Source organism: Pleuronectes platessa, chromosome 3 (assembly GCF_947347685.1).
Source record: "Pleuronectes platessa chromosome 3, fPlePla1.1, whole genome shotgun sequence".
Classification (NCBI taxonomy): Eukaryota; Metazoa; Chordata; class Actinopteri; order Pleuronectiformes; family Pleuronectidae; genus Pleuronectes; species Pleuronectes platessa.
The window spans coordinates 24,039,074-24,058,255 of record NC_070628.1 but is presented as its reverse complement, the minus strand read 5'-3'; the positions used below and the strand labels follow the sequence as shown (position 1 = coordinate 24,058,255).

The window sequence follows — 19,182 nt, the reverse complement described above, 5'->3', positions numbered from 1 at the left end:
ACTTTTTTTTTAATACTATATAAACCTCAGTGAGAGTATATTTGCACCCTGCACATGTACTTAAATCATGCTGACTGATATTTATATTTAAATACACACATTTTCTCTTCCCAACCCCTCTTCCTCTCCTCAGTGATGTGGTACGACTGGAAAGTCCACATCTTGAGATACAGAGGAACGAGCTAATTGTGCAAATCAACGCTGACCGCAATCAGCTGAAAGACATCGAAGACCGCATCCTCAAGCTTCTCTTCACCTCAGAGGGGAACATACTCGACAATGAGGAGCTCGTCGAGACTCTCCAGGAGTCAAAGGTAAACCCGGAAGAAGGCAAAGGGAACTCGGATGCCTGTCTTGGTCGGTTATTAATCATGAGTTTATTAAGATTGATGATGATGTACATAATTTGTTGTCATCTACAATTATGATTTCTACCTTGTTAGCAATTTTCCTTGTTAAATGAGATTGAAATGAGCCTCCAGACATCCACCAACTTGTATCGTTACATTGCTGCAGATGCATCTGATTGAGCTGTCATTATTTTAACAATCTTACAAAACTCACTATAACACATGTAAATCCCCAAAATATAGTATTCAATCAAAAGTAAAGGCAAGCGGTACATTTTGCAAATATTACACGTTTCACCAAACCGCATTTGTGACATGACTATTTTGGTCCAATCACAATCAGGTGATCATGCCTGCGTTGAAAGTGAGGCAAGTTTAATTAGCTCAAGATGGACAATAAACCTGAGCATGCAGACCTCACGGGCACATTCAAGTCAGCAGTGTGGGAACATTGTGATTATCCCACCCACCCAAAAAGAAAAGAGAGCAACGTTTATGGTGTTTTCCTCCCTGTCTCCGCTCTACGTCAGGTGACATCTGAGGCCATAAAGCACCGTCTGGAGGAGGCAGAAGCCACTGAGTTGATGATCAACTCGGCAAGGGAGCGCTACCGACCTGTGGCCACCAGAGGCTCCGTCCTGTACTTTGTTGTGGCCAGTCTCTCTGAGATAGACCCAATGTACCAGTTCTCGCTCAAGTACTTCAAACAGGTATTGTTATGTTTATTTCACAACTCACAGTCTAATATACATGTAAGTCGTTTTTAAGCTTTGTTCAGGTTCACAACGAAGGTGCTTCAAATATCGATGTAACATGATAATTGACTTCGTACTGCATACCTCGCTGTCCCATTCACTTACCTAAATTTGTTTTATTCCCAGCTGTTTAACTCCACGATTGAGACGTCAAAGAAAAGCAGTGTGTTAGAGAAGCGACTGCAGATCCTGCTGGACCAGATCTTGCTAAACTCCTACATCAATGTGTCCCGTGGCCTCTTCGAGCAGCACAAGCTCATCTACAGCTTCATGCTTTGTGTAGAGATCATGAGGCAGAGAGGGGAGATTTCAAATGGGGAATGGCAACACTTCCTAAGAGGAGCTGCTTCCTTGGAAAAGGTAGGGTGTGAAATCAAAAGGTTCAGGCTGACAGATTGTTAAGATTTGTCGAATGTTAACATGAGAAATGAGTGGTATTCACGGATAAATAATTGATAACTTATCAATCACTGTGTTAATACTTTGATGTTGTGGATGAGGTTATTATTCACATAATTCATTCAGAAATAGTAATAAGCATCACATCAACTTAAGTCTCTGGAGTATTTTAACGTTTGGAAAAAACAAATCTGTTGAGGTCAAAATCCTAACAGTTACCAGTTTCTGCTACCAGTAACAAAGTGGTGTCAGCGACAATTCTTGTCTCAGAAGAACGCAGCACCAAATCCCATTGGCTGCCACATTTTCACACCTTCTACTGTTAGATAAACATTGCGCCAGTACAGCAAAGGGAAGTATATTTTATTACAATAATATGATAGTTAATATGATCTTATTAGTATTATCGTAACTCTAGACTGTATTGTTGCCAACTTTGAATATGAAATCCATCAGGTTTTACAAGGGATATCTGAACTAAGCTACGGTTTGAACGACATGGACATAGTTTGAATATACAGTACCAGAATGTCCGACTTGTAATGAGGAGATTTGACCACTGACGCCAGAACTAATCGTAAGGCATGAGGCTTAATTGCCGGCAGGAGCGGAGAGATAACGACCCATATTTAACTGTCATGAGTTCCAAATGGAAAAAAACATATTTTTTGGCTGCCACTTATTATAATAATTAAGGAAAATAGAGAAATCTGTCACAGTTTTTGTCTGGATCCTTTAAGCTGGAAAAAAAAGTGCAGATTTATTTTCCCCTTCGGAAATCCCCCAGGTTGGCCTGTGGGCAATGTCTTCATTCTCTCCCCCTCACTTGTCAGGATTGTGTTGGGGGGAAAAAGTCCTTTGTCACAGTTAGGCTGTAGCCCCCTCTTTGCTCATTGCTGAGAAACTAGAGACTGATGTAAAAGACAGAAAGTAGGAGACAGACAAAAGAGCATATAAGTCTTTTTGTCGAAAGGGTGACAAAATAAATATTTCTGTTTACGGGAGATAAGAAATGGGGAATATCTGTGTTTAGCCGGGCGACTCGAGGACAGTCAGTGAAGCCACACACAGCATTGTCTTAGCTGTGTGCTCCTGTTCAACGTCGTGCTGAAATGTGGTGCCTCACAGCCGGGTTCGGGTTACTTTCACTCTCTGGAGCAGGTTGCTTCCTTCAGTTCTCTGAGGTGTCCCTGCCCATGCCAGTGAGAAGTCCCGACACTGCATAATGCTACCGCCACCATGCTTCACCATGTGAGAAGTGCCTGCTGTTCAGAGTTCTGCTCAAAAGATTCAATTTTTCTCTCATCAGACCCCAGATTTTTTCCTCAACCTTTCAGGGTCCTTTACACGCTGTTTGGAAGATGGCTGCTCAATGCCTTTTACTTCAAAGTGACTTCATTCTAGCCACTCATACAAAAGGGCTTGATTGACAGAGGGCTCCCTTTGATGGTGGTCGTTCCCGCAGGACTTCTGAAGCTCTGTTAGAAGGATTGTTGGCTACTTTGGAAATTGTAATTTTGCAAACATCCTTTCAGGGCCATACTAAATTATTGAACACATATTACACTAAGCCCTTTATTTGTAACTGGAACTGCTTGTCTGTGGTGAGGTATCAGATCTTGAATGGTAGGGATGATGGCACTGCGGCTTGTTTTCAAGATTTTGGAAAGTCAGTCTTGAGTAGAACAAAGTCTTTGCAACAGTAATCTTAGGAAACAAAATTATATTCTGGTCAATGCAGTATGTTTCAACATCAGAAAATCCTTAGGATGTACATACAATTTATAATAATATAATGTGCAGCTCCTTTGGTTGCTTTAGTTTACTTTTCATGTCCTGAAACCTTTCACCAAATGTCTGAAGGAGTTTCACGAGCTAACAAGCATATGCAGATGTCATAGCAATTTGTTCTTGCAGAGTAGGAAAATGCAGCGTTTACCCTTCTCCAGTTGCACTTATCACAGCGAGCACGGGGCATTCAACAGCAACCATTCCTCCCTCCCATCAAACGTGGCAGTAATCCCAGGCACTAAAATGTCAGTATTTGTTAAGTCACTTATTTCATTATGTGCCAGAAAGAAAAGCTGAAAATGTCATGTCTTGTCCCAAAGTGTTTTCGCAGTATCTTGTGCCATATCAGTAATCCAGTCTGCAGCTATCCTCGAAACTAACTGACTCTTGGTCTGGTTCTAGCAGCTTCCCGGCAGCACCGACGGCTCCATCACAGATTCTCCTTCTTAATGGAGTTTCAGTTTCTCAGCTGGTAGCTCCTCACCACAAAACTGGCCGACATAACATTGTATCTGTCAGAATGTGGTCTTGTGAAAGCTGCTTTCTGGACACACATACTCCACAGAAGAGCGTTAATTGTATCTAAGGGCACTTGTCTTTGCAGCTCATCCAGTTCAGCTGCCTGTTTTCAGCTTTAATAATGCCGGAGATTGGTGTTTTCATGACTAATCCCACAAACTAGGCGGACAGAACCTCTGAATGTTTATTTTTGAAAATGCAACATTACACATCCAATTTTTTTTTCTTGACAGTTGTTTGTGATGCTCGCCAGTAATGAGACATAACAGCTGTGTGTTTGTTTCGTTCACACTTATGAGGCGTACAGGCATTCAGCTGAAAGGGACCACCCTGAAGGACATGTTAGTTGCATTTCATTTTTTGTTTTGTAATAAATTGCAAAAAGGAAACAATCACAAAAACATATACAGCAAAGGAATTGAATACTTTTGGAAGCCAATGAATCCCAACGGTTTGTGTATTTGCCTTCTGCCTCTCTTTTCCGTTTCTCTCTTTCCTACATTCTCTTTCAACCCCCAATGGGGCAGAGTGTGCAGCCAAGGCCCCATCGGTTTGGGCAATACATAAGGGGAAAGGTTAGTGGAGCCATGAATAAAAAGACCTTTGAGATTTATTTTAGGATTCAGATGGTTTTGAGACCACAGGACAGATCAGTCAATGCCATTCCAGGGGTGTGTTGCTTTTTTTCACCCACCATTTTGTCTCATTTATATGGCATTACTTAGGCTGGAGGTGCTGCCTGTCAGCCGCCATTATCCTCATGCTGGTGCCGTCCGTCCTTCTTTTTCCTTCACCTCTGTGTTTCTGTCTCCTGTTTTTTGCATCACAGCTTCATGACATCCATCACATAAACTTCTATTAAGAGTTCATAGTGCTTTTCAAATTAGTTTTTACATGTCCATGCCACCACCTCTACCTAATGTGTCTACCTTTTCGATCTTATTCTCTTTACACTTGATGTCCCTTAATTCTTCTTGACTGCCACTCTCCTCAAGGTCTTTCCTCCAACTTGTCCCCATCTCCCTCCTTTATTGTCGTAATTGGGACCTTTTATATTTCCCCATCTTACAGGACAATGCGGAGCGGCCAGATGTGCCATGGCTTACTGATTTTGACTGGCAGACATGTTGCGAGCTGGACGACACACTGCCTTGCTTCAAGGACCTCTCCAAGGAAATCACCCGAACCCATATCCACATCCAGATGGGTATGTAACACAATATATGTACTGCATGGTGTTTATGCTAAATACGAGAACAAGAATGATTGACGCAGATACAGCTTCACTCTTCTTATTATCCTTGTACCATTCCATCATCAGAAAGTGTACAAATCTGTTCGTACAGTACTATTAAGATCTACAAAATTCACCCATAAAGATTTGTGTGGCATTAAATGAAAGTCGCCGCCCTTTTAGGATGTTTTGAAGCATCTATTAATCCAAAGACCTGGGGAGACTACGTGTCAGAGTTGCCTCCGCTTACTGATTCCAAAGAGGTGAAGAAGGAGGGAGACATCAGAGGTTACTGGAACGAGAGGTTGGGAGCTTTCCAGAAGCTGATCCTCATCAAGAGCCTCATGGAAGAAGAGGTGAGCCCATAGAAAGACACAGTATTCATCAAGATTTTTTGTCAATGTTACTTTTAAATTTAAACTAAGCATAGATTTTGCTTATTGCACAAATTTACAATAATGCTGGTCTCCAGGCCCTTAGCAAGATCCTGCCAAAACATTCTACAGGGTTTCATTCTCACACAGAAAACTAGACATGTCCGAAACTGGATCTGGAAATGAAGCCTTCCCGGTGTCTGCTGTCAGGTTCTTCCCACTTTTTGATAAAAACAACTTGTTTGTCTATTACGTTTGATTTCTATTCATGTCCCCATAATGTCAGTGTTTGCCACTCCCCTGGGGTAAACTGTCTCAGATTTGCTTTTTCTTTATCTCTAATCCCTTTTTCAATTGATTGATTTCGGACAGTAATGCTTTATTTTTTTTTACCATTTCTATGTCTCACCCTCTTTATCACACAATTCTTCCTTTCTCTTTTCCCAGGTGGTGTTTGCTGCAACAGAGTTTGTGATTGTCAGCCTGGGGAAGCAGTTTGTGGAAAACCCTCCACTTGACCTGGCTAATCTTTACAACGACTTGTCCTCCTCCACCCCACTGGTCTTCATTCTTAGCACAGGATCTGACCCTATGGGTGCCTTCCAACGTTTTGCAAAAGAGAGGGGATGTCTCGACAGGTAAAACAAATTGTTATAAATGGCAGGTAGCTGAATTGGAACTCTGGATACATTTTAAAGGATGTTGACTTTACAGAAGTAATATTGTATTAAGAGCCAAATCAAGTAAGCTTAATTAGATTGGTCTCTCAAACTTTGAACTTGACTAAAGCCCACTTGATTCATTAAAAGTAAAGGTGTAAAAGATTAATTAAACTGATCATCATAACAAACAATGATGAGGGGTAGGACCAAAAAATGATCAAGGATCACAATCCTCTTCTTTTCATTTTTAGAATGCTTTTTTCCCACGGTCTGGTATTAGTTAGCACAATACATTTTGACAATAAATCGCAATATTTTTATTCCAATACTTAACAATCTTAATGGAAATGGTCGGCCAAGTATCATGATGGTATGTCTTTTCCAAGCCCTACTAATAATCATTAACATGATCACATGTATTAGTTCTTTATAGGTAATTGCTGTTTTTTCCCTGTCTATCAGAGTGGAATCCATCTCATTGGGTCAGGGCCAGGGGCCGATAGCTGAGAAGATGATCCATGAGGCCCTGAACAGTGGCAAGTGGGTCTTTCTGCAGAACTGCCATCTGGCTGTGTCCTGGTTGTTAGCCATGGAGGAGCTCATCAAGACCTTCACTGAGCCCGGTGCGGTAACATTAGCATAGAAACACATGCATGCATGAACACATAAAGGCTGACCATCGTGACAGTTTCAAAATGTCTCATTATTCATTATATTTCATACTGTTGCCTCTGAAAAGAAAGAGTTATCTCATCTGAACTGAAACGAGAAACAAAATTACACCGGAGCCCCAAAATAGTTGGGTGACCAGATCCAAGCAGCAATTTAAAGGATACGTGTTAATGAAGATAAATTTAAAGTAAAATTTATGACTTATATTTGATATTATTAAATACTGCCCTAAAATATGCCATTATAGTTGACTTTTCATGATGTGCATTTGAGTTTTGAGTAGAGATTATCAATGTACAAGAAAAACCGATGGCTCCAGGTTAGTTCCGTGCCTGACAGGTTGACAAATAACTGTCGGATGTGAGGCATGTGCAACTTTGCAATGTATAAAAAAGAGGCAATCGGAGAGAGTTGTGTGCTTTTGAATGTCATTTTAGGATTTGCCAAATCCGAGCCAAGTTTACCTGCGCAACAATAATGTGTGGTGGCTGAGAGCCCAGCTCCCTTCGCCATGGAACAAATCTGATCAAATTGAGGGGGCATGACTCAATAACCGGTGTTTCTATGGTTGTTTCTTGTGTTTTTTCACAGCATTTATATCAAGGTAAAATTACTTAAACATATGCTTTTCATAGAGAGAACCATAAGTATTATTTTCTTCATGTGTTGCTGTGAATAATATTCCTGTCTGTTCCTGTGCAGATATGGAGATACACGAGGATTTCCGTTTGTTTCTCAGTTCCATGCCCACCAACGTGTTTCCTGTTACAGTGCTTCAGAACTCCGTCAAGGTAAAAACACACACCCACACACACTCACACACACACACTCACATACACAAACACACACAAACACACACACACAGACACACACAGAGCTATGTAGAAACTCTCTGCTGATTTCAGTATATTTTTGCAGCACATTAAGGTGCAAAAAAACTCCTTTAGTGGCGGTGCAACGCCATTAGAAGTAAAGTAGTGCTGCTGTGTGTAAACATCTTAACATATATGTAAAAATTCATCCTGGATTTAGCTGTAGGTACGTTGGGCTCCATTCAAAGCAATTTGTCTGAAATCGAATCTGTTTTAAATATTGTATTATAATACACACACACTGGCAAAGAAATATTTTGTACAATAATCCATGATTGTATTATTTTGGTGTAATGTTGATCTGGCCCTGAGGTTATTTACTAACTAAACACATTTTCTCTCTCTCAATAAAGTCAGATATAATTGGTAAGGTGACTTCTCAGTTTAAAATATCAGTGGATGTGTCCCGATTCAGTGGTAATTTTGTTCAGAGTACACGGTTTATGTGGCCCATGTGCTTTCCTTCATGCCACACGGAGACCACGAAGGTCAAACTGAAATGAGATGATATGGTCTAGGGAGTATTTCCAGGATTTGCGTCACCAACTTTTATGGCCCTTAACCCCACTGCCTGGCAACAGAGCCACATTGAACAGGACCAAAAAGTTTGAATGCCCTTTGGTTTTTAAGATGTGTACCATTAGCTGTTTGGAGTTGATTCATGATACTTACTCTTAAAAGTACAAGAGTCTGATGCTTTGGTCTCTTTACTTGCCTTATCGCTTTAAAAAGCAATTCTTCACCTAAGTTTAATGAACCCTGGGACAGATTAGCCTGTGAAGGACCCAACCGAAACCATCGTTGCTCAGAAATGAAAGGAAACATTTGTCGGCCGCATTTGGAGGAACCTTCAAATAGGATAGCCTAGTTGCTCCACTATGACATAATCAGTATTCAAATGCATTCTCTAAAGGAGGGGGCCCCTGATTTGGGACACAGCATATGAGTCATGTAACCATTGAAAATATCAATTAAGTATTCATTTTTTGCTGAACAGTGCTCTCACTAATTACCACATTTAATATAATGGATGTAGAGTGTGATTTCAGTTGTGTTTGCAGATCCGTAGGGATCAGGTTTTGTTTGTCTAAACATGACAGTTGACTTTCCAGAGTTCAGATTTGGCAAGAAAACACTTGTACACATGTTTCTATGTGGGAAAACGATAAAGACATATAGGAAAAGCCTTATCCCAGGATGTTTGTCAGTCTAAGCAGGACTCAGTTTTCAATAGCATCATTGACCTTGTGTGTTTGTGTGTTCTTGTGTCCAGGTGACCAATGAGCCTCCCAAAGGCCTGCGAGCAAACATTCGACGGGCCTTCACAGAGATCTCCAGCAATTCCTTTGAGGACCACGTTCTGGGACGACAGTGGAGGAAGATTGTCTTTGGGATCTGCTTTTTCCATGCAATCATCCAGGTCACAAACAGCCTAGACCATACTTGATCATTTCTGATTTGTGCGCATCGATATGTTTCACTTTCATGTTACACACTGATTTATGTGTTTGCGTTGTTCCTGCTTTTTCATGTGTCTCGTCTGTGTGTGTCTTAGGAGAGAAAGAAGTTTGGCCCTCTGGGCTGGAACATCCCCTATGATTTCACTGACAGCGACAGGGAGTGTGCTCTTCTCAACCTCAACCTCTACTGCAAAGATGGCGTCATCCCATGGGATGCTCTCATCTACATCACCGGTAAGAAAGCCTACACTCAGGTGTGTGTGTTTGTGTGTGTGTCGGTGTGTGTGTGTGTGAGTTCGTGCTTTGGCAATACAACATCACAAATTGCAATATGCAAAACAGTACATGAAACTTGAGATGGTTTGGCGTTAACCAGGGCAGGAAGTGTGAATGTCTCTTTGTATCACCATGTGTGTTGCACAAACAGCACACTGTGGTTTTATCCACAACACACACATATAAAGCACCAAGTGAAATGGGGTAAAGCCAAATATTTGCTGATTTCACGCAGCAGGACAGTTCTCTAACTGGATTTCACTCCATTCTGCAGCTGTGGACTTTGGCTGCTCTGTTCCTCTCAACTGTGGCTTTGTGGAAATAAAATGAAAAGAACAGATGTTCCCAAAACACACAGCAGATAAAGAAATTGAACCGCTGTGCTACTGACGTCATGTAATATTGAATATGTTGTCAAGGTACCTGGAGGTGTCCACCCAAAACCAATATAGTTAGATTAACATTTTTCTGAAAGAGTTTCAATAAAACTAAAAATAGCCATAAAAAATAAGGGATATTTTCCCCCTCCATTTTAAATCAATTCTCCGAACCCTTGTTTTACAAAATATATTTTTTTATATATATTCTGTCCAGTACCGCTGTAGATCTCTCTGGACTATGTGACTTTTTTAATCCCCAAACATAATATAGACTTTATCTTGTTTACATAAAGAAGTCAACATTAACTCCTGAAGATGTCTGCGCATTTTGGTCCGGTCTTTTCCTGGAGTTTGTCTTTCATATATGAAAAGGCAGCAGGACATCCTCCACTCAGACACAGAAATATCCAGAGTGCTTGGTTGTTGGGTGGTGCATCGAGCAGAGACAGACGTAAACACATTATTTAAGGTCATGGGATTTTGTTTACAGCACATCAACACGGACGTCAGCTCTTATCACCAAAAGCTCTCTTGACATCTTCGTCTGTGTGTTTTATGTGAATTGCACCGCTTATCCCTCTTTAGATATTTGAAATCAAATTATTGAAATATTATTATTATTTTTCTTATACCGGCTCATTCAGACACTTTGTGAAGTTATAAATAATGTTAACAAAGTCCAGAGTATCTCACTCAATAATTTCACATACATTTGTTGTGGAGAGTCTCTGGATATCAGTGCATATCTGAAAGCAGCTTTTGCTTTGTGAACCATTGAGTAGCTAATTATGCTAATTCATATCATATCATTTCAAATTAAGTCTAAAACAATATTCCATATTGTTAATTATATTGTAATGAGAGTAAATGGAAAATAAAGCACAGCAATAATATTTGCCATTGCCCTGGGGATGACAGTTTTTTACCAAAGCTTGTTTATTTCTCGGAAACATACTGTTGGTCAATATAAGAACAGGGTATGAACAAAGACAAAAAATCCGTACAGAAAGAATGAAGGCAAATACAATTGTTTTTGTTTTTACATATAATATACCAAATGTAGCTAATATACACTTGGAATTTGAGGAAAAGTCAAACAAGATAAAGACTACACAGTCTAAAGGCAGATATTACTGTTAACACCACATGTTTAAGGGTCACAGATCAATTACTTATTTCAGTGAGACTTCAAATGTTCCCACTTTAGTCCTCATTCATTTTTATATTTTATAGTCATATCCATATTCAGATTTCATAAACATTTCATGTCTTCTTCCAAGTTTCGCTGAATCTGAATTTATTTTTAAATAATGAATTGTGTGGCACTGTGGCTTGAAGCCAAGCTGAGACAGAGGCCGGGTGTCACGACCCAGCTCTAAAGCCAGGACAAAATGTGAAGGAGGCAGGATGAGGGAAGATGGGGAGTTGTTTCTTTAGAAATAACATACATTTATTAACATTAGCATGAAGTGCAGATACTGAGAGATGTGTTCATCAGTAAAGGCAGTGGTGAGAGTGTGTGTAGAATGAGACAGATATTTGAATGCATAAACACAAAATTACTTGCCAAGGCCATCAACAAGACTCCGCCCTCTAGATACCTGTCACACAAAGGGGAACACAAAACGAGAATGAGCTGCTTATGAAAAGAACAAACAAAGATGGGCCGAGGGACTGTCTCCAGGCATAGTCCTTGTTTACCTCTTAGAGAGCTTGTTGACGTCATGTGGCGTTTGTGTCTGTGTCCGCAGGTGAGATCACGTACGGGGGCAGAGTGACCGATGCCTGGGACCAGCGCTGCCTCAGGACAGTCCTGCGTGGCTTCTTTTCCCCTCAGACTGTGGAGCACGGCTACACCTACTCGACCTCAGGTAGTTTCCAATGCCAAACTTTACGCTATATGTGTACATTTTATACAATATAATGGAATTCAATACAATGTGTGTGAGTCCATGTGTTTTAGCGATCACATACTTAATTTTTTACCTTTGGATTTCTCTGTGTTAAGGTGTTTACTACGCCCCAGAGACAGAGGAACTGGAGCAATATAAGACGTATATTGAGGGTCTTCCCATCCTTGATGATCCTGAAGTCTTCGGAATGCATATGAACGCCAACTTGGCCTTCCAGGTGAGGAGCAGTACTAAACTTACTGGTGGTCTGTTGGTCATTCCAGAATCATATTGTGAACTAATCCACTTTGATTTCATCATTTGTTTGTGTGTTTTGTAGAAATAATGAGTTAATCGTCTTGTATTTGTGATTGAATCTAGAGCTCCTCGCACAGTTTACTGCCAGTTATACAAGCAATTCTGTTTGGAGGCAATGAGAGTGGAGCGGTACAATGTAAAAAAAATGTGTGTGTAAATGTGTTTGTCTGTGTCTTTGTCCCCGCAGCGCAAAGAAACCATGGGTCTAATCAACACCATACTGGATGTTAACCCTCGCTCGTCAGCTCTGGATGGAGCCAAAAGTAGTGATGAGATAGTCTATGAGCTAGCTGAAGCTATACTAGCCAAGATTCCTGGTAAAAAAAAACACACACACACACACACACACACACACACACACACACACACAGATAAACACCCATGTGCATGTTGGTCATTGTTGAGAATGTGTATCATCATAACCTTAATCTCTTATGCTGTGTTTTCCATCCTGTATGTGTGTGTGTGTGTGTGTGCAGAGCAACTGGACATGGATGAAGCATTGGAAGCTCTGTTTGTACGAGACGAAAATGGCCGCCTTAACTCCCTCACAACTGTGTTGGGGCAGGAAGTAGACCGATTCAACCGCCTGCTGAGAGTGCTCAGGGTGACACACATGACACAGACATGTTTGAATTGTACTATAGATCATTGAATTATAGTTGTGCTGCTTGGAAACAGCTCTGATCAAAGCTTATCCCCTGGCAGATGTTGGTATTAGCTACTGTGGAACCAATACAAAAATGTTTTATTTATCTCAAACAAACATCGCTGTTTTGCTTTTTCCACTGCCTTATTCTCATGTGGGATTCTGTTTGTGTGGCCCAGGTGTCTCTTCTCACGCTGCAGAAGGCCATAGCAGGTCTGGTGGTGATGTCAGAAGAAATGGATCGTATCTACACAAGCTTCCTGAGTAACCAGGTCCCCAGCCACTGGGCCAACTCGTCCTACCCTTCTCTCAAGACCCTGGCGTCCTGGGTCAGGGACCTGGCCCTCAGGACTTCCTTCATCCAGGTTATTCACTAGTTTCTTTAAGTCAAACGTTTTTATATTTTTAAACACTAATAATCAGGATTCATACACATTTTGACCAATGGATTTCCTTGACTTTTCCATGACTTTTCAATAACTTTAAACCAAATTTTCATCACCGAACATTTTGCGAAAAATCTCTGTGTATACGCGAAACAGTGACAAAATTTATTATTACACCTAACAATCAGAATTCCAAGGCATACAGTATACCTTGAATGACACAAGCCTAAGTATGCTTGCTTATATTTTAAGCGTATTTCTTTAAAAGCATATGAATTATTTAAAAATCTGCGTAAATTAACGACTATGAATATAACAAATTTCCATGACTTTTCCAGGCCTGGAAAAATACATTTTAAAATTCCATGACTTTTCCAGGTTTTTCATGACCGTAGGAACCCTGAATAATACCTCAACATGCACCCTGTCTCTCTCTCTCCCTGTGTCCCTCCCTTGCTTCCCTCTTTCAGCGTTTTGTTCATCTACCCTGACTTAAACTGTTCTTCCGTAAGACTGGTTTTGAACATCTGTGTTGCAAATTCGCCAAGAATCACTCTCCCTCCTCTCTCGCACACAGACACACAAAGGGGACTAACAGGGGGAGTGTTGAATTAGTTTATTAGGTGACAATGTGTAGTCACTGAGTCAGACTGCACATGTTCACTATCTCAAAATAGAGAATGTGTCTCAGTCTGCCAGCACAAGTCTGAGTCACTTTCAGGTCCCATCAGTGACAGCGCTGGCTGTAATGCACCATGGCTCGTTTAACACCCAAACTAACAAATTCAAAGAGTTTAGCTATTTAAAGAAACAGACCTTTGCATTTCTCACTGTCTTTTTCTCACGACCCCTCTCCCTCTAGGCATGGATCACACGTGGTCTGCCCAAATCTTTCTGGATCTCAGGATTCTTCTTCCCTCAAGGCTTTCTCACTGGTAAAACACTGCAGCATCAAAATATCATCCGTGTTTTTAATTCACAAGAGCTAAAGCACAATAGAAAACTCACACGATATATACTGGAATTAAGGTGACCATTATCTCAATTATGCATGAGATAATTGTGATTAGCTCTGAATGGCTAATCCTTTGTTGCCACTATTTTTAATTTGTAAGATCTTGCTAAAGAATGTGAAAAACCCGTTGCTTTTTTTCTCCTCTGTCATCTGCACTCTAGGGGTTCTGCAGAATCATGCAAGGTTCTACAAGTTGCCCATTGATGAGCTCAGCTTCCGCTTTAACATGGTGCCGGTGTACAGGGACCAGGCAGAAGTCTGCGAGGCTATGGAATCTCTACCCAGCAATGCTCGCCTGCCTATGGATGAGGAGGTACGTGAGGAGAGAGGTTGATTTTTAAAATGTGATGCTTTAAGATGCTTGTCTCTCATTTATGGCTGTTGTTGGTATCAGCTGTTTCAACAATATAAATTAGAAGAAAAAAAAATGTTGTCCACTGGAATGGAACCTAAAGACATTAGACAGGTCATAGCTACATATCTAGCACAATTTGTATGGATAACAGCAGGACAAGTTATATAAACATTGCAGGCTGATATTAAGTAAACACAAAATTGGAGTTTCATTGCAAAATGATTACCTGGTGTATTTGTAATCCAACAATTCAGCTGAAGTCTCACTGCAGAATTTACAATTCCTCTTGTTCATAATCCTCAATCAACTATTTCACACAGATTTTCTTTCCTCTCATCGTTTTTGCCTCAGCTGCACTAAACACTGTGAGATAAAACTGGTTGACTCATGTTTATCCACAAAGGTTATTTACCACCACACAGAAGGATGATTGGGATGGGCCGTGAACTTGGTGTGTTCATTTTGTTCACCGCTGTCTTCATCTCACTTGTGGACACAACAGTTACCAGAGCCTGAGAATGGCGTGCTTGTGCACGGCATGTACATGGATTCCAGTCGCTGGGACGATGACAACATGGTGATCGATGATGCGTTGCCCCGCGTGATGAACAGCGTGCTGCCGGTGGTGCACTTCGAGCCACAGCAGAACTACGAGCCTGAGCCTGAGCTGTACCAGGCTCCTCTGTACAAGACCTCCGCCAGAGCCGGGACACTCTCCACCACCGGTACATTCACAAACTGGTTTTGGTCTAGATTTGGAAGTTTTACAATTTAAGATAATTTATCTGAAATTTTTCATATTGACTGAACAGACAGCGACTTGTTTCTTTTTTGAGAGATTAGATGTGTTGGGGCCTGATCTACTAAAGGTTTGCGTGTGTAAAAATGTGTGCAAACTTGATGTCACCCACTTACAACATGCAGGCTGATCTACTAAAGCAGTTTTCACTCTTTATTTGGGATCTTAGTAGATCAGGCCCTCGGAGTATTGTCTGGACTTTTTGGTGTTTGTACAGAGAAGGTCTTTGAACACAAATAAGTGTAACAGATTTGAAATGTTATTTTGTTTCAAATGTGTTCCTCACCCTTCATTTCTGTCTTCTTGCAGGTCATTCTACAAATTTTGTGGTGACGGTAATGCTTCCCTCCAAACGACCCAGCGATTATTGGATATCAAAAGCCTCTGCTCTCCTGTGCCAGCTGAATGATTAAATGGAAATTCAAGGACAAAAACGAACATTCAATGCTATATACAACCTTTAATTTAGTTAGTTAATGTTAAGCTAATGTTGCTTCTTTTATGAATTGATGATGGAGATTTTCACAGACATGACTTTCGCGGAAAGTTGTGTTACTTAATTTTGCTCTACAGTGTAATAAACATCTTGTTGAGTTATCCCATATTGATCGACTCTTCCTTCCAACACTCGAGTATCAGTTGTATGCAGCAATACATTCTTATCCTGCTGACACTGGGTGATAGCAGTGCTGTATATCAAGATGTCTGAGGATGAGACATTCAGTTTAATCACCATATACATCGGAGAGCTCCATTTACACTCTGCGGTTAGTCATCGGATGAATTGAAATTTACAGAACACACATAGGCACAGAGAGACAAAAGACAGATACAGTAGATCGATGAACAGAGATAGACTGACACACACACATACAGTAAATGTTGATAATTTTCAAAGAAAAGAAAATGTGCGTGATGGAAATCTGAAAATACAAGAGGCTAGAACCCCAAATTTGTCTTTGTGTATTTTAATAGGGGCTTTCTGCAGAAGGGACCAACAGAGAGAGTCATAGGGATCTCAGAGTGTTGATGGAGAACAGTCAAATGCAAGGATCTTATATATGAGAAGTAAGGCTGTTTGTCTGAGCCTGTTCAAACTGGGTCTGTAGGCGCAGTTTGAGACAGGAAATTGATTTGCATACTCTTCCTTTGAAAATAAAGCTGACAGAAATGAAGTTCTTGGACAGTCGATAAGTAATAGAATGGTCAGAAAGGTATTAGAAATGTAGGTTTCAGGTCACTACAGTTCAGGTCATAAAAGTATCAGACAGGTATGCAAAAGTTACATTTCAACTAAAACTAGGGCTACGTTGTAGCACTTGCGGGCCCGAGCACCCGCACGTTGAAGCCTGTTGCGGTCGGTGGAGAGAGCGATCGATGACCAAGCGCACATCATCGATCGAGCATGCACTTCTCCACGTTAAATGCTTTTTGCGCTCTGCGGCAGTAGGTTTGCCAGTAGGTGGCGCCATCACTATTATTACGCACAGACATATAGATCTGTTCATGTAGGCGCTCTGATGTAGCGTGAGCAATTTTGTGTCAATTGGACAATGTTAACACAACTTAATTTTCACACTGATCAGTAGGTGGCGCTATGACCCTGAACTAATATTTATATGTGGAGCTGTTCAGAATAGTATTGTGATCATAGGTCAGTAATTTGGAGCCGGTTGGATAATGCAGAGTGGATTAACAAAGTACTTCCTGTTTCCTGGCGAATCAGTAGGTGGCGCTATGACACTGAGGAAATATTGACACATAGAGCTGTTCAGACTTGGACTCTGACCATGTGACAAGTTTTGTAGTGATAGGACAATGCACAGTGGAGTTATGATAACATCGTGTCCTTTGGCGAAGGAAAATCCTTCGCCGCACATCAATGTTTACACGGTTTGAGGAAACGTCACAATTCTGACCATGATCTAATGACTTGACTGATCTGATTTGAGCTGTATATTGTAAATCAGCCAGGAGCAGTTCATCAAAGTATAAAACATGTCACTTCCTGTAGCCACCAGGGGGCGCTGTAATTTCAAGTCATAATTTCTGTGTAGATGTCATCAGGATGGCACCCTTGTCTTACATGTCTAGTTTGGACTCGATTGGACAATGTATGTCCGAGATACAGAACCTCGTGTTTTGATGGCGTTTAATCAAACTCAAGACGCCACGCCACGGTCACACGGTGTGACGAAAGGTCAATCTCTTAATCACTTTTTATCTCCATCTTGTTGTGATGGCACTGATCTTAATTTGAAGTTAATCTGATGAAAGCCCTGGGACAAGTGCATCAAGTAAAAATGTGGAATATGGAAAAAAAATGGCCACTTAATCCAAAATGGCGGCCTCCCTGTTTGGTCAAGCATACCTATCCAAGATATTTTTTTGTTTGTTATGAAACGACACATGTCCCGATAGATTTGTATAAATGTCGGCCATCGTAGTGCCGGGGTTGCCCTATAGGGGGCGCTGGTCAGTTTTTTTGCCACGCCCATTTCTTAAAACCATATGAATATCTTCAGGGGGGGGCTGTTGTTACACACATGTAGTTTGAGAGAGATAGAATCATGAACACTGAAGTTACAGCAATTTCGTGTTTCACGGCGAGTTGATGAACTTTAATGCCACGCCATTCATATGGCGTTTGACGAAAAGTCACGGTAATCTTATGTCTTCATTGTCAATGTCTTGGGACCCATTTGATACAGTTTGACATGGTTGAGGTCAGTGGATGAGGAGAAATTCATCCAAGTGTAAGACAAGCAAAAAACAAGACATTTCCTGTTGCCACCAGGGGGCGCTGCGGTTTTAAGTCATCATTTATGCATAGATGTCATCAGGCGGGGACTATTGTCTTACATGTCTAGTTTGGACTTGATTGGAACATGTATGTCCGAGATACAGATGCCCGTGTTTTGATGGCGTGTAACCAATTTTTAACGCCATGCCACGGTCACACGGTGTGATAAAAAAAAAATCCCTCAATCATTTTTTATCTCCATCTTGTTGTGATGACACTCATCTGAATTTGAAGTTGATCTGATGAAAGCCCTGGGACAAGTACGTAAAAGTAAAAATGTGGGATATTGCCAAAATGGCCACTAAAAGCAAAATGGCGGACTTCCTGTTGCGTTTTTCATAATGCTCCATGAGACTTTTTTTCATGACTGGTCACGTTACACCTATATCCAGATTTTGATGAAAATCCGTTATGTGGAAACCTAGGGGCTGGTTCCAGGGGGCGCTGTAGAGCCATTTTGCCACGCCCAATTCCAATTACTCCAGAATACTAAAATATCCGCAGACCTTGAATTTCCTGCAAAGTTTCATAACTTTTTGAGCATGTCTAGACCCTGAAAAAGCCCCCCAAAGGGAAATAATAATAATAATAATAATAAAAATCCTTACAGATTCAATAGGGCCTCTCACCATTCGGTGCTCGGGCCCTAAATATAGTTTTCCACCACACTACATCAGCGAGGTAGGAGGACTGAGTTGAGACAGAAGGAGTGATGATCATCAAATGATGAAATGCTGCCACCACAGCCCCTTCGACCATCAGCAGCATATTTGTGTCACTTAGGGCACGCAGGGCTAACAGATAAGTTATGGCCCTTCAAACACATTAAATACACCCTCCTGCAGCCGTGGGGCAGGGTGCAGACCCACTCCATCTTTGCCTCTGTCACATGGCAAGCAGGTGTGGGCTTATATAAACATTATTTTTTAACACCAACCTGGAGGGAGCAGCCCAGTTAGCAAAAAAGAGGGGAATGTTAATTATTGAATGAGCAAGCGGTAATGTAAATGATACATCCACCAGAACATCCATCACTACAACTGATGGGAAGTGCATGGTGTACTACCACCACCCTAAAGCTGTAAATGGTGATGAGTTGTTGGGCTTCCGCTGGGGGGCTTTTACGTACACTTCATCGTGTCGGATCAGAGGGGAAACAATTCATTTTATTAATCTTCACACAGATTTCATCATGAGGTGGAAACAGACACAGTTTAAACT

General features: G+C 41.1%; 1 protein-coding gene across 1 annotated transcript in view; it reads left to right on the top strand.

The window, feature by feature from the left end:
* dnah6 (dynein, axonemal, heavy chain 6) overlaps nt 1-15,571 on the top strand; it is a 57,584-nt gene extending 42,013 nt beyond the window's left edge. The window contains exons 63-81 of the mRNA XM_053418209.1: nt 134-314; nt 881-1,060; nt 1,232-1,465; nt 4,886-5,021; nt 5,232-5,404; nt 5,870-6,060; nt 6,547-6,707; nt 7,459-7,547; nt 8,902-9,048; nt 9,184-9,322; nt 11,496-11,615; nt 11,753-11,874; nt 12,142-12,271; nt 12,434-12,561; nt 12,783-12,968; nt 13,852-13,924; nt 14,166-14,317; nt 14,862-15,084; nt 15,468-15,571. Coding sequence (XP_053274184.1) covers nt 134-314; nt 881-1,060; nt 1,232-1,465; nt 4,886-5,021; nt 5,232-5,404; nt 5,870-6,060; nt 6,547-6,707; nt 7,459-7,547; nt 8,902-9,048; nt 9,184-9,322; nt 11,496-11,615; nt 11,753-11,874; nt 12,142-12,271; nt 12,434-12,561; nt 12,783-12,968; nt 13,852-13,924; nt 14,166-14,317; nt 14,862-15,084; nt 15,468-15,571 — 2,869 coding nt within the window. The remainder of the gene's footprint in view (nt 1-133; nt 315-880; nt 1,061-1,231; nt 1,466-4,885; nt 5,022-5,231; nt 5,405-5,869; nt 6,061-6,546; nt 6,708-7,458; nt 7,548-8,901; nt 9,049-9,183; nt 9,323-11,495; nt 11,616-11,752; nt 11,875-12,141; nt 12,272-12,433; nt 12,562-12,782; nt 12,969-13,851; nt 13,925-14,165; nt 14,318-14,861; nt 15,085-15,467) is intronic.
* Nucleotides 15,572-19,182: the final 3,611 nt, after the last annotated feature.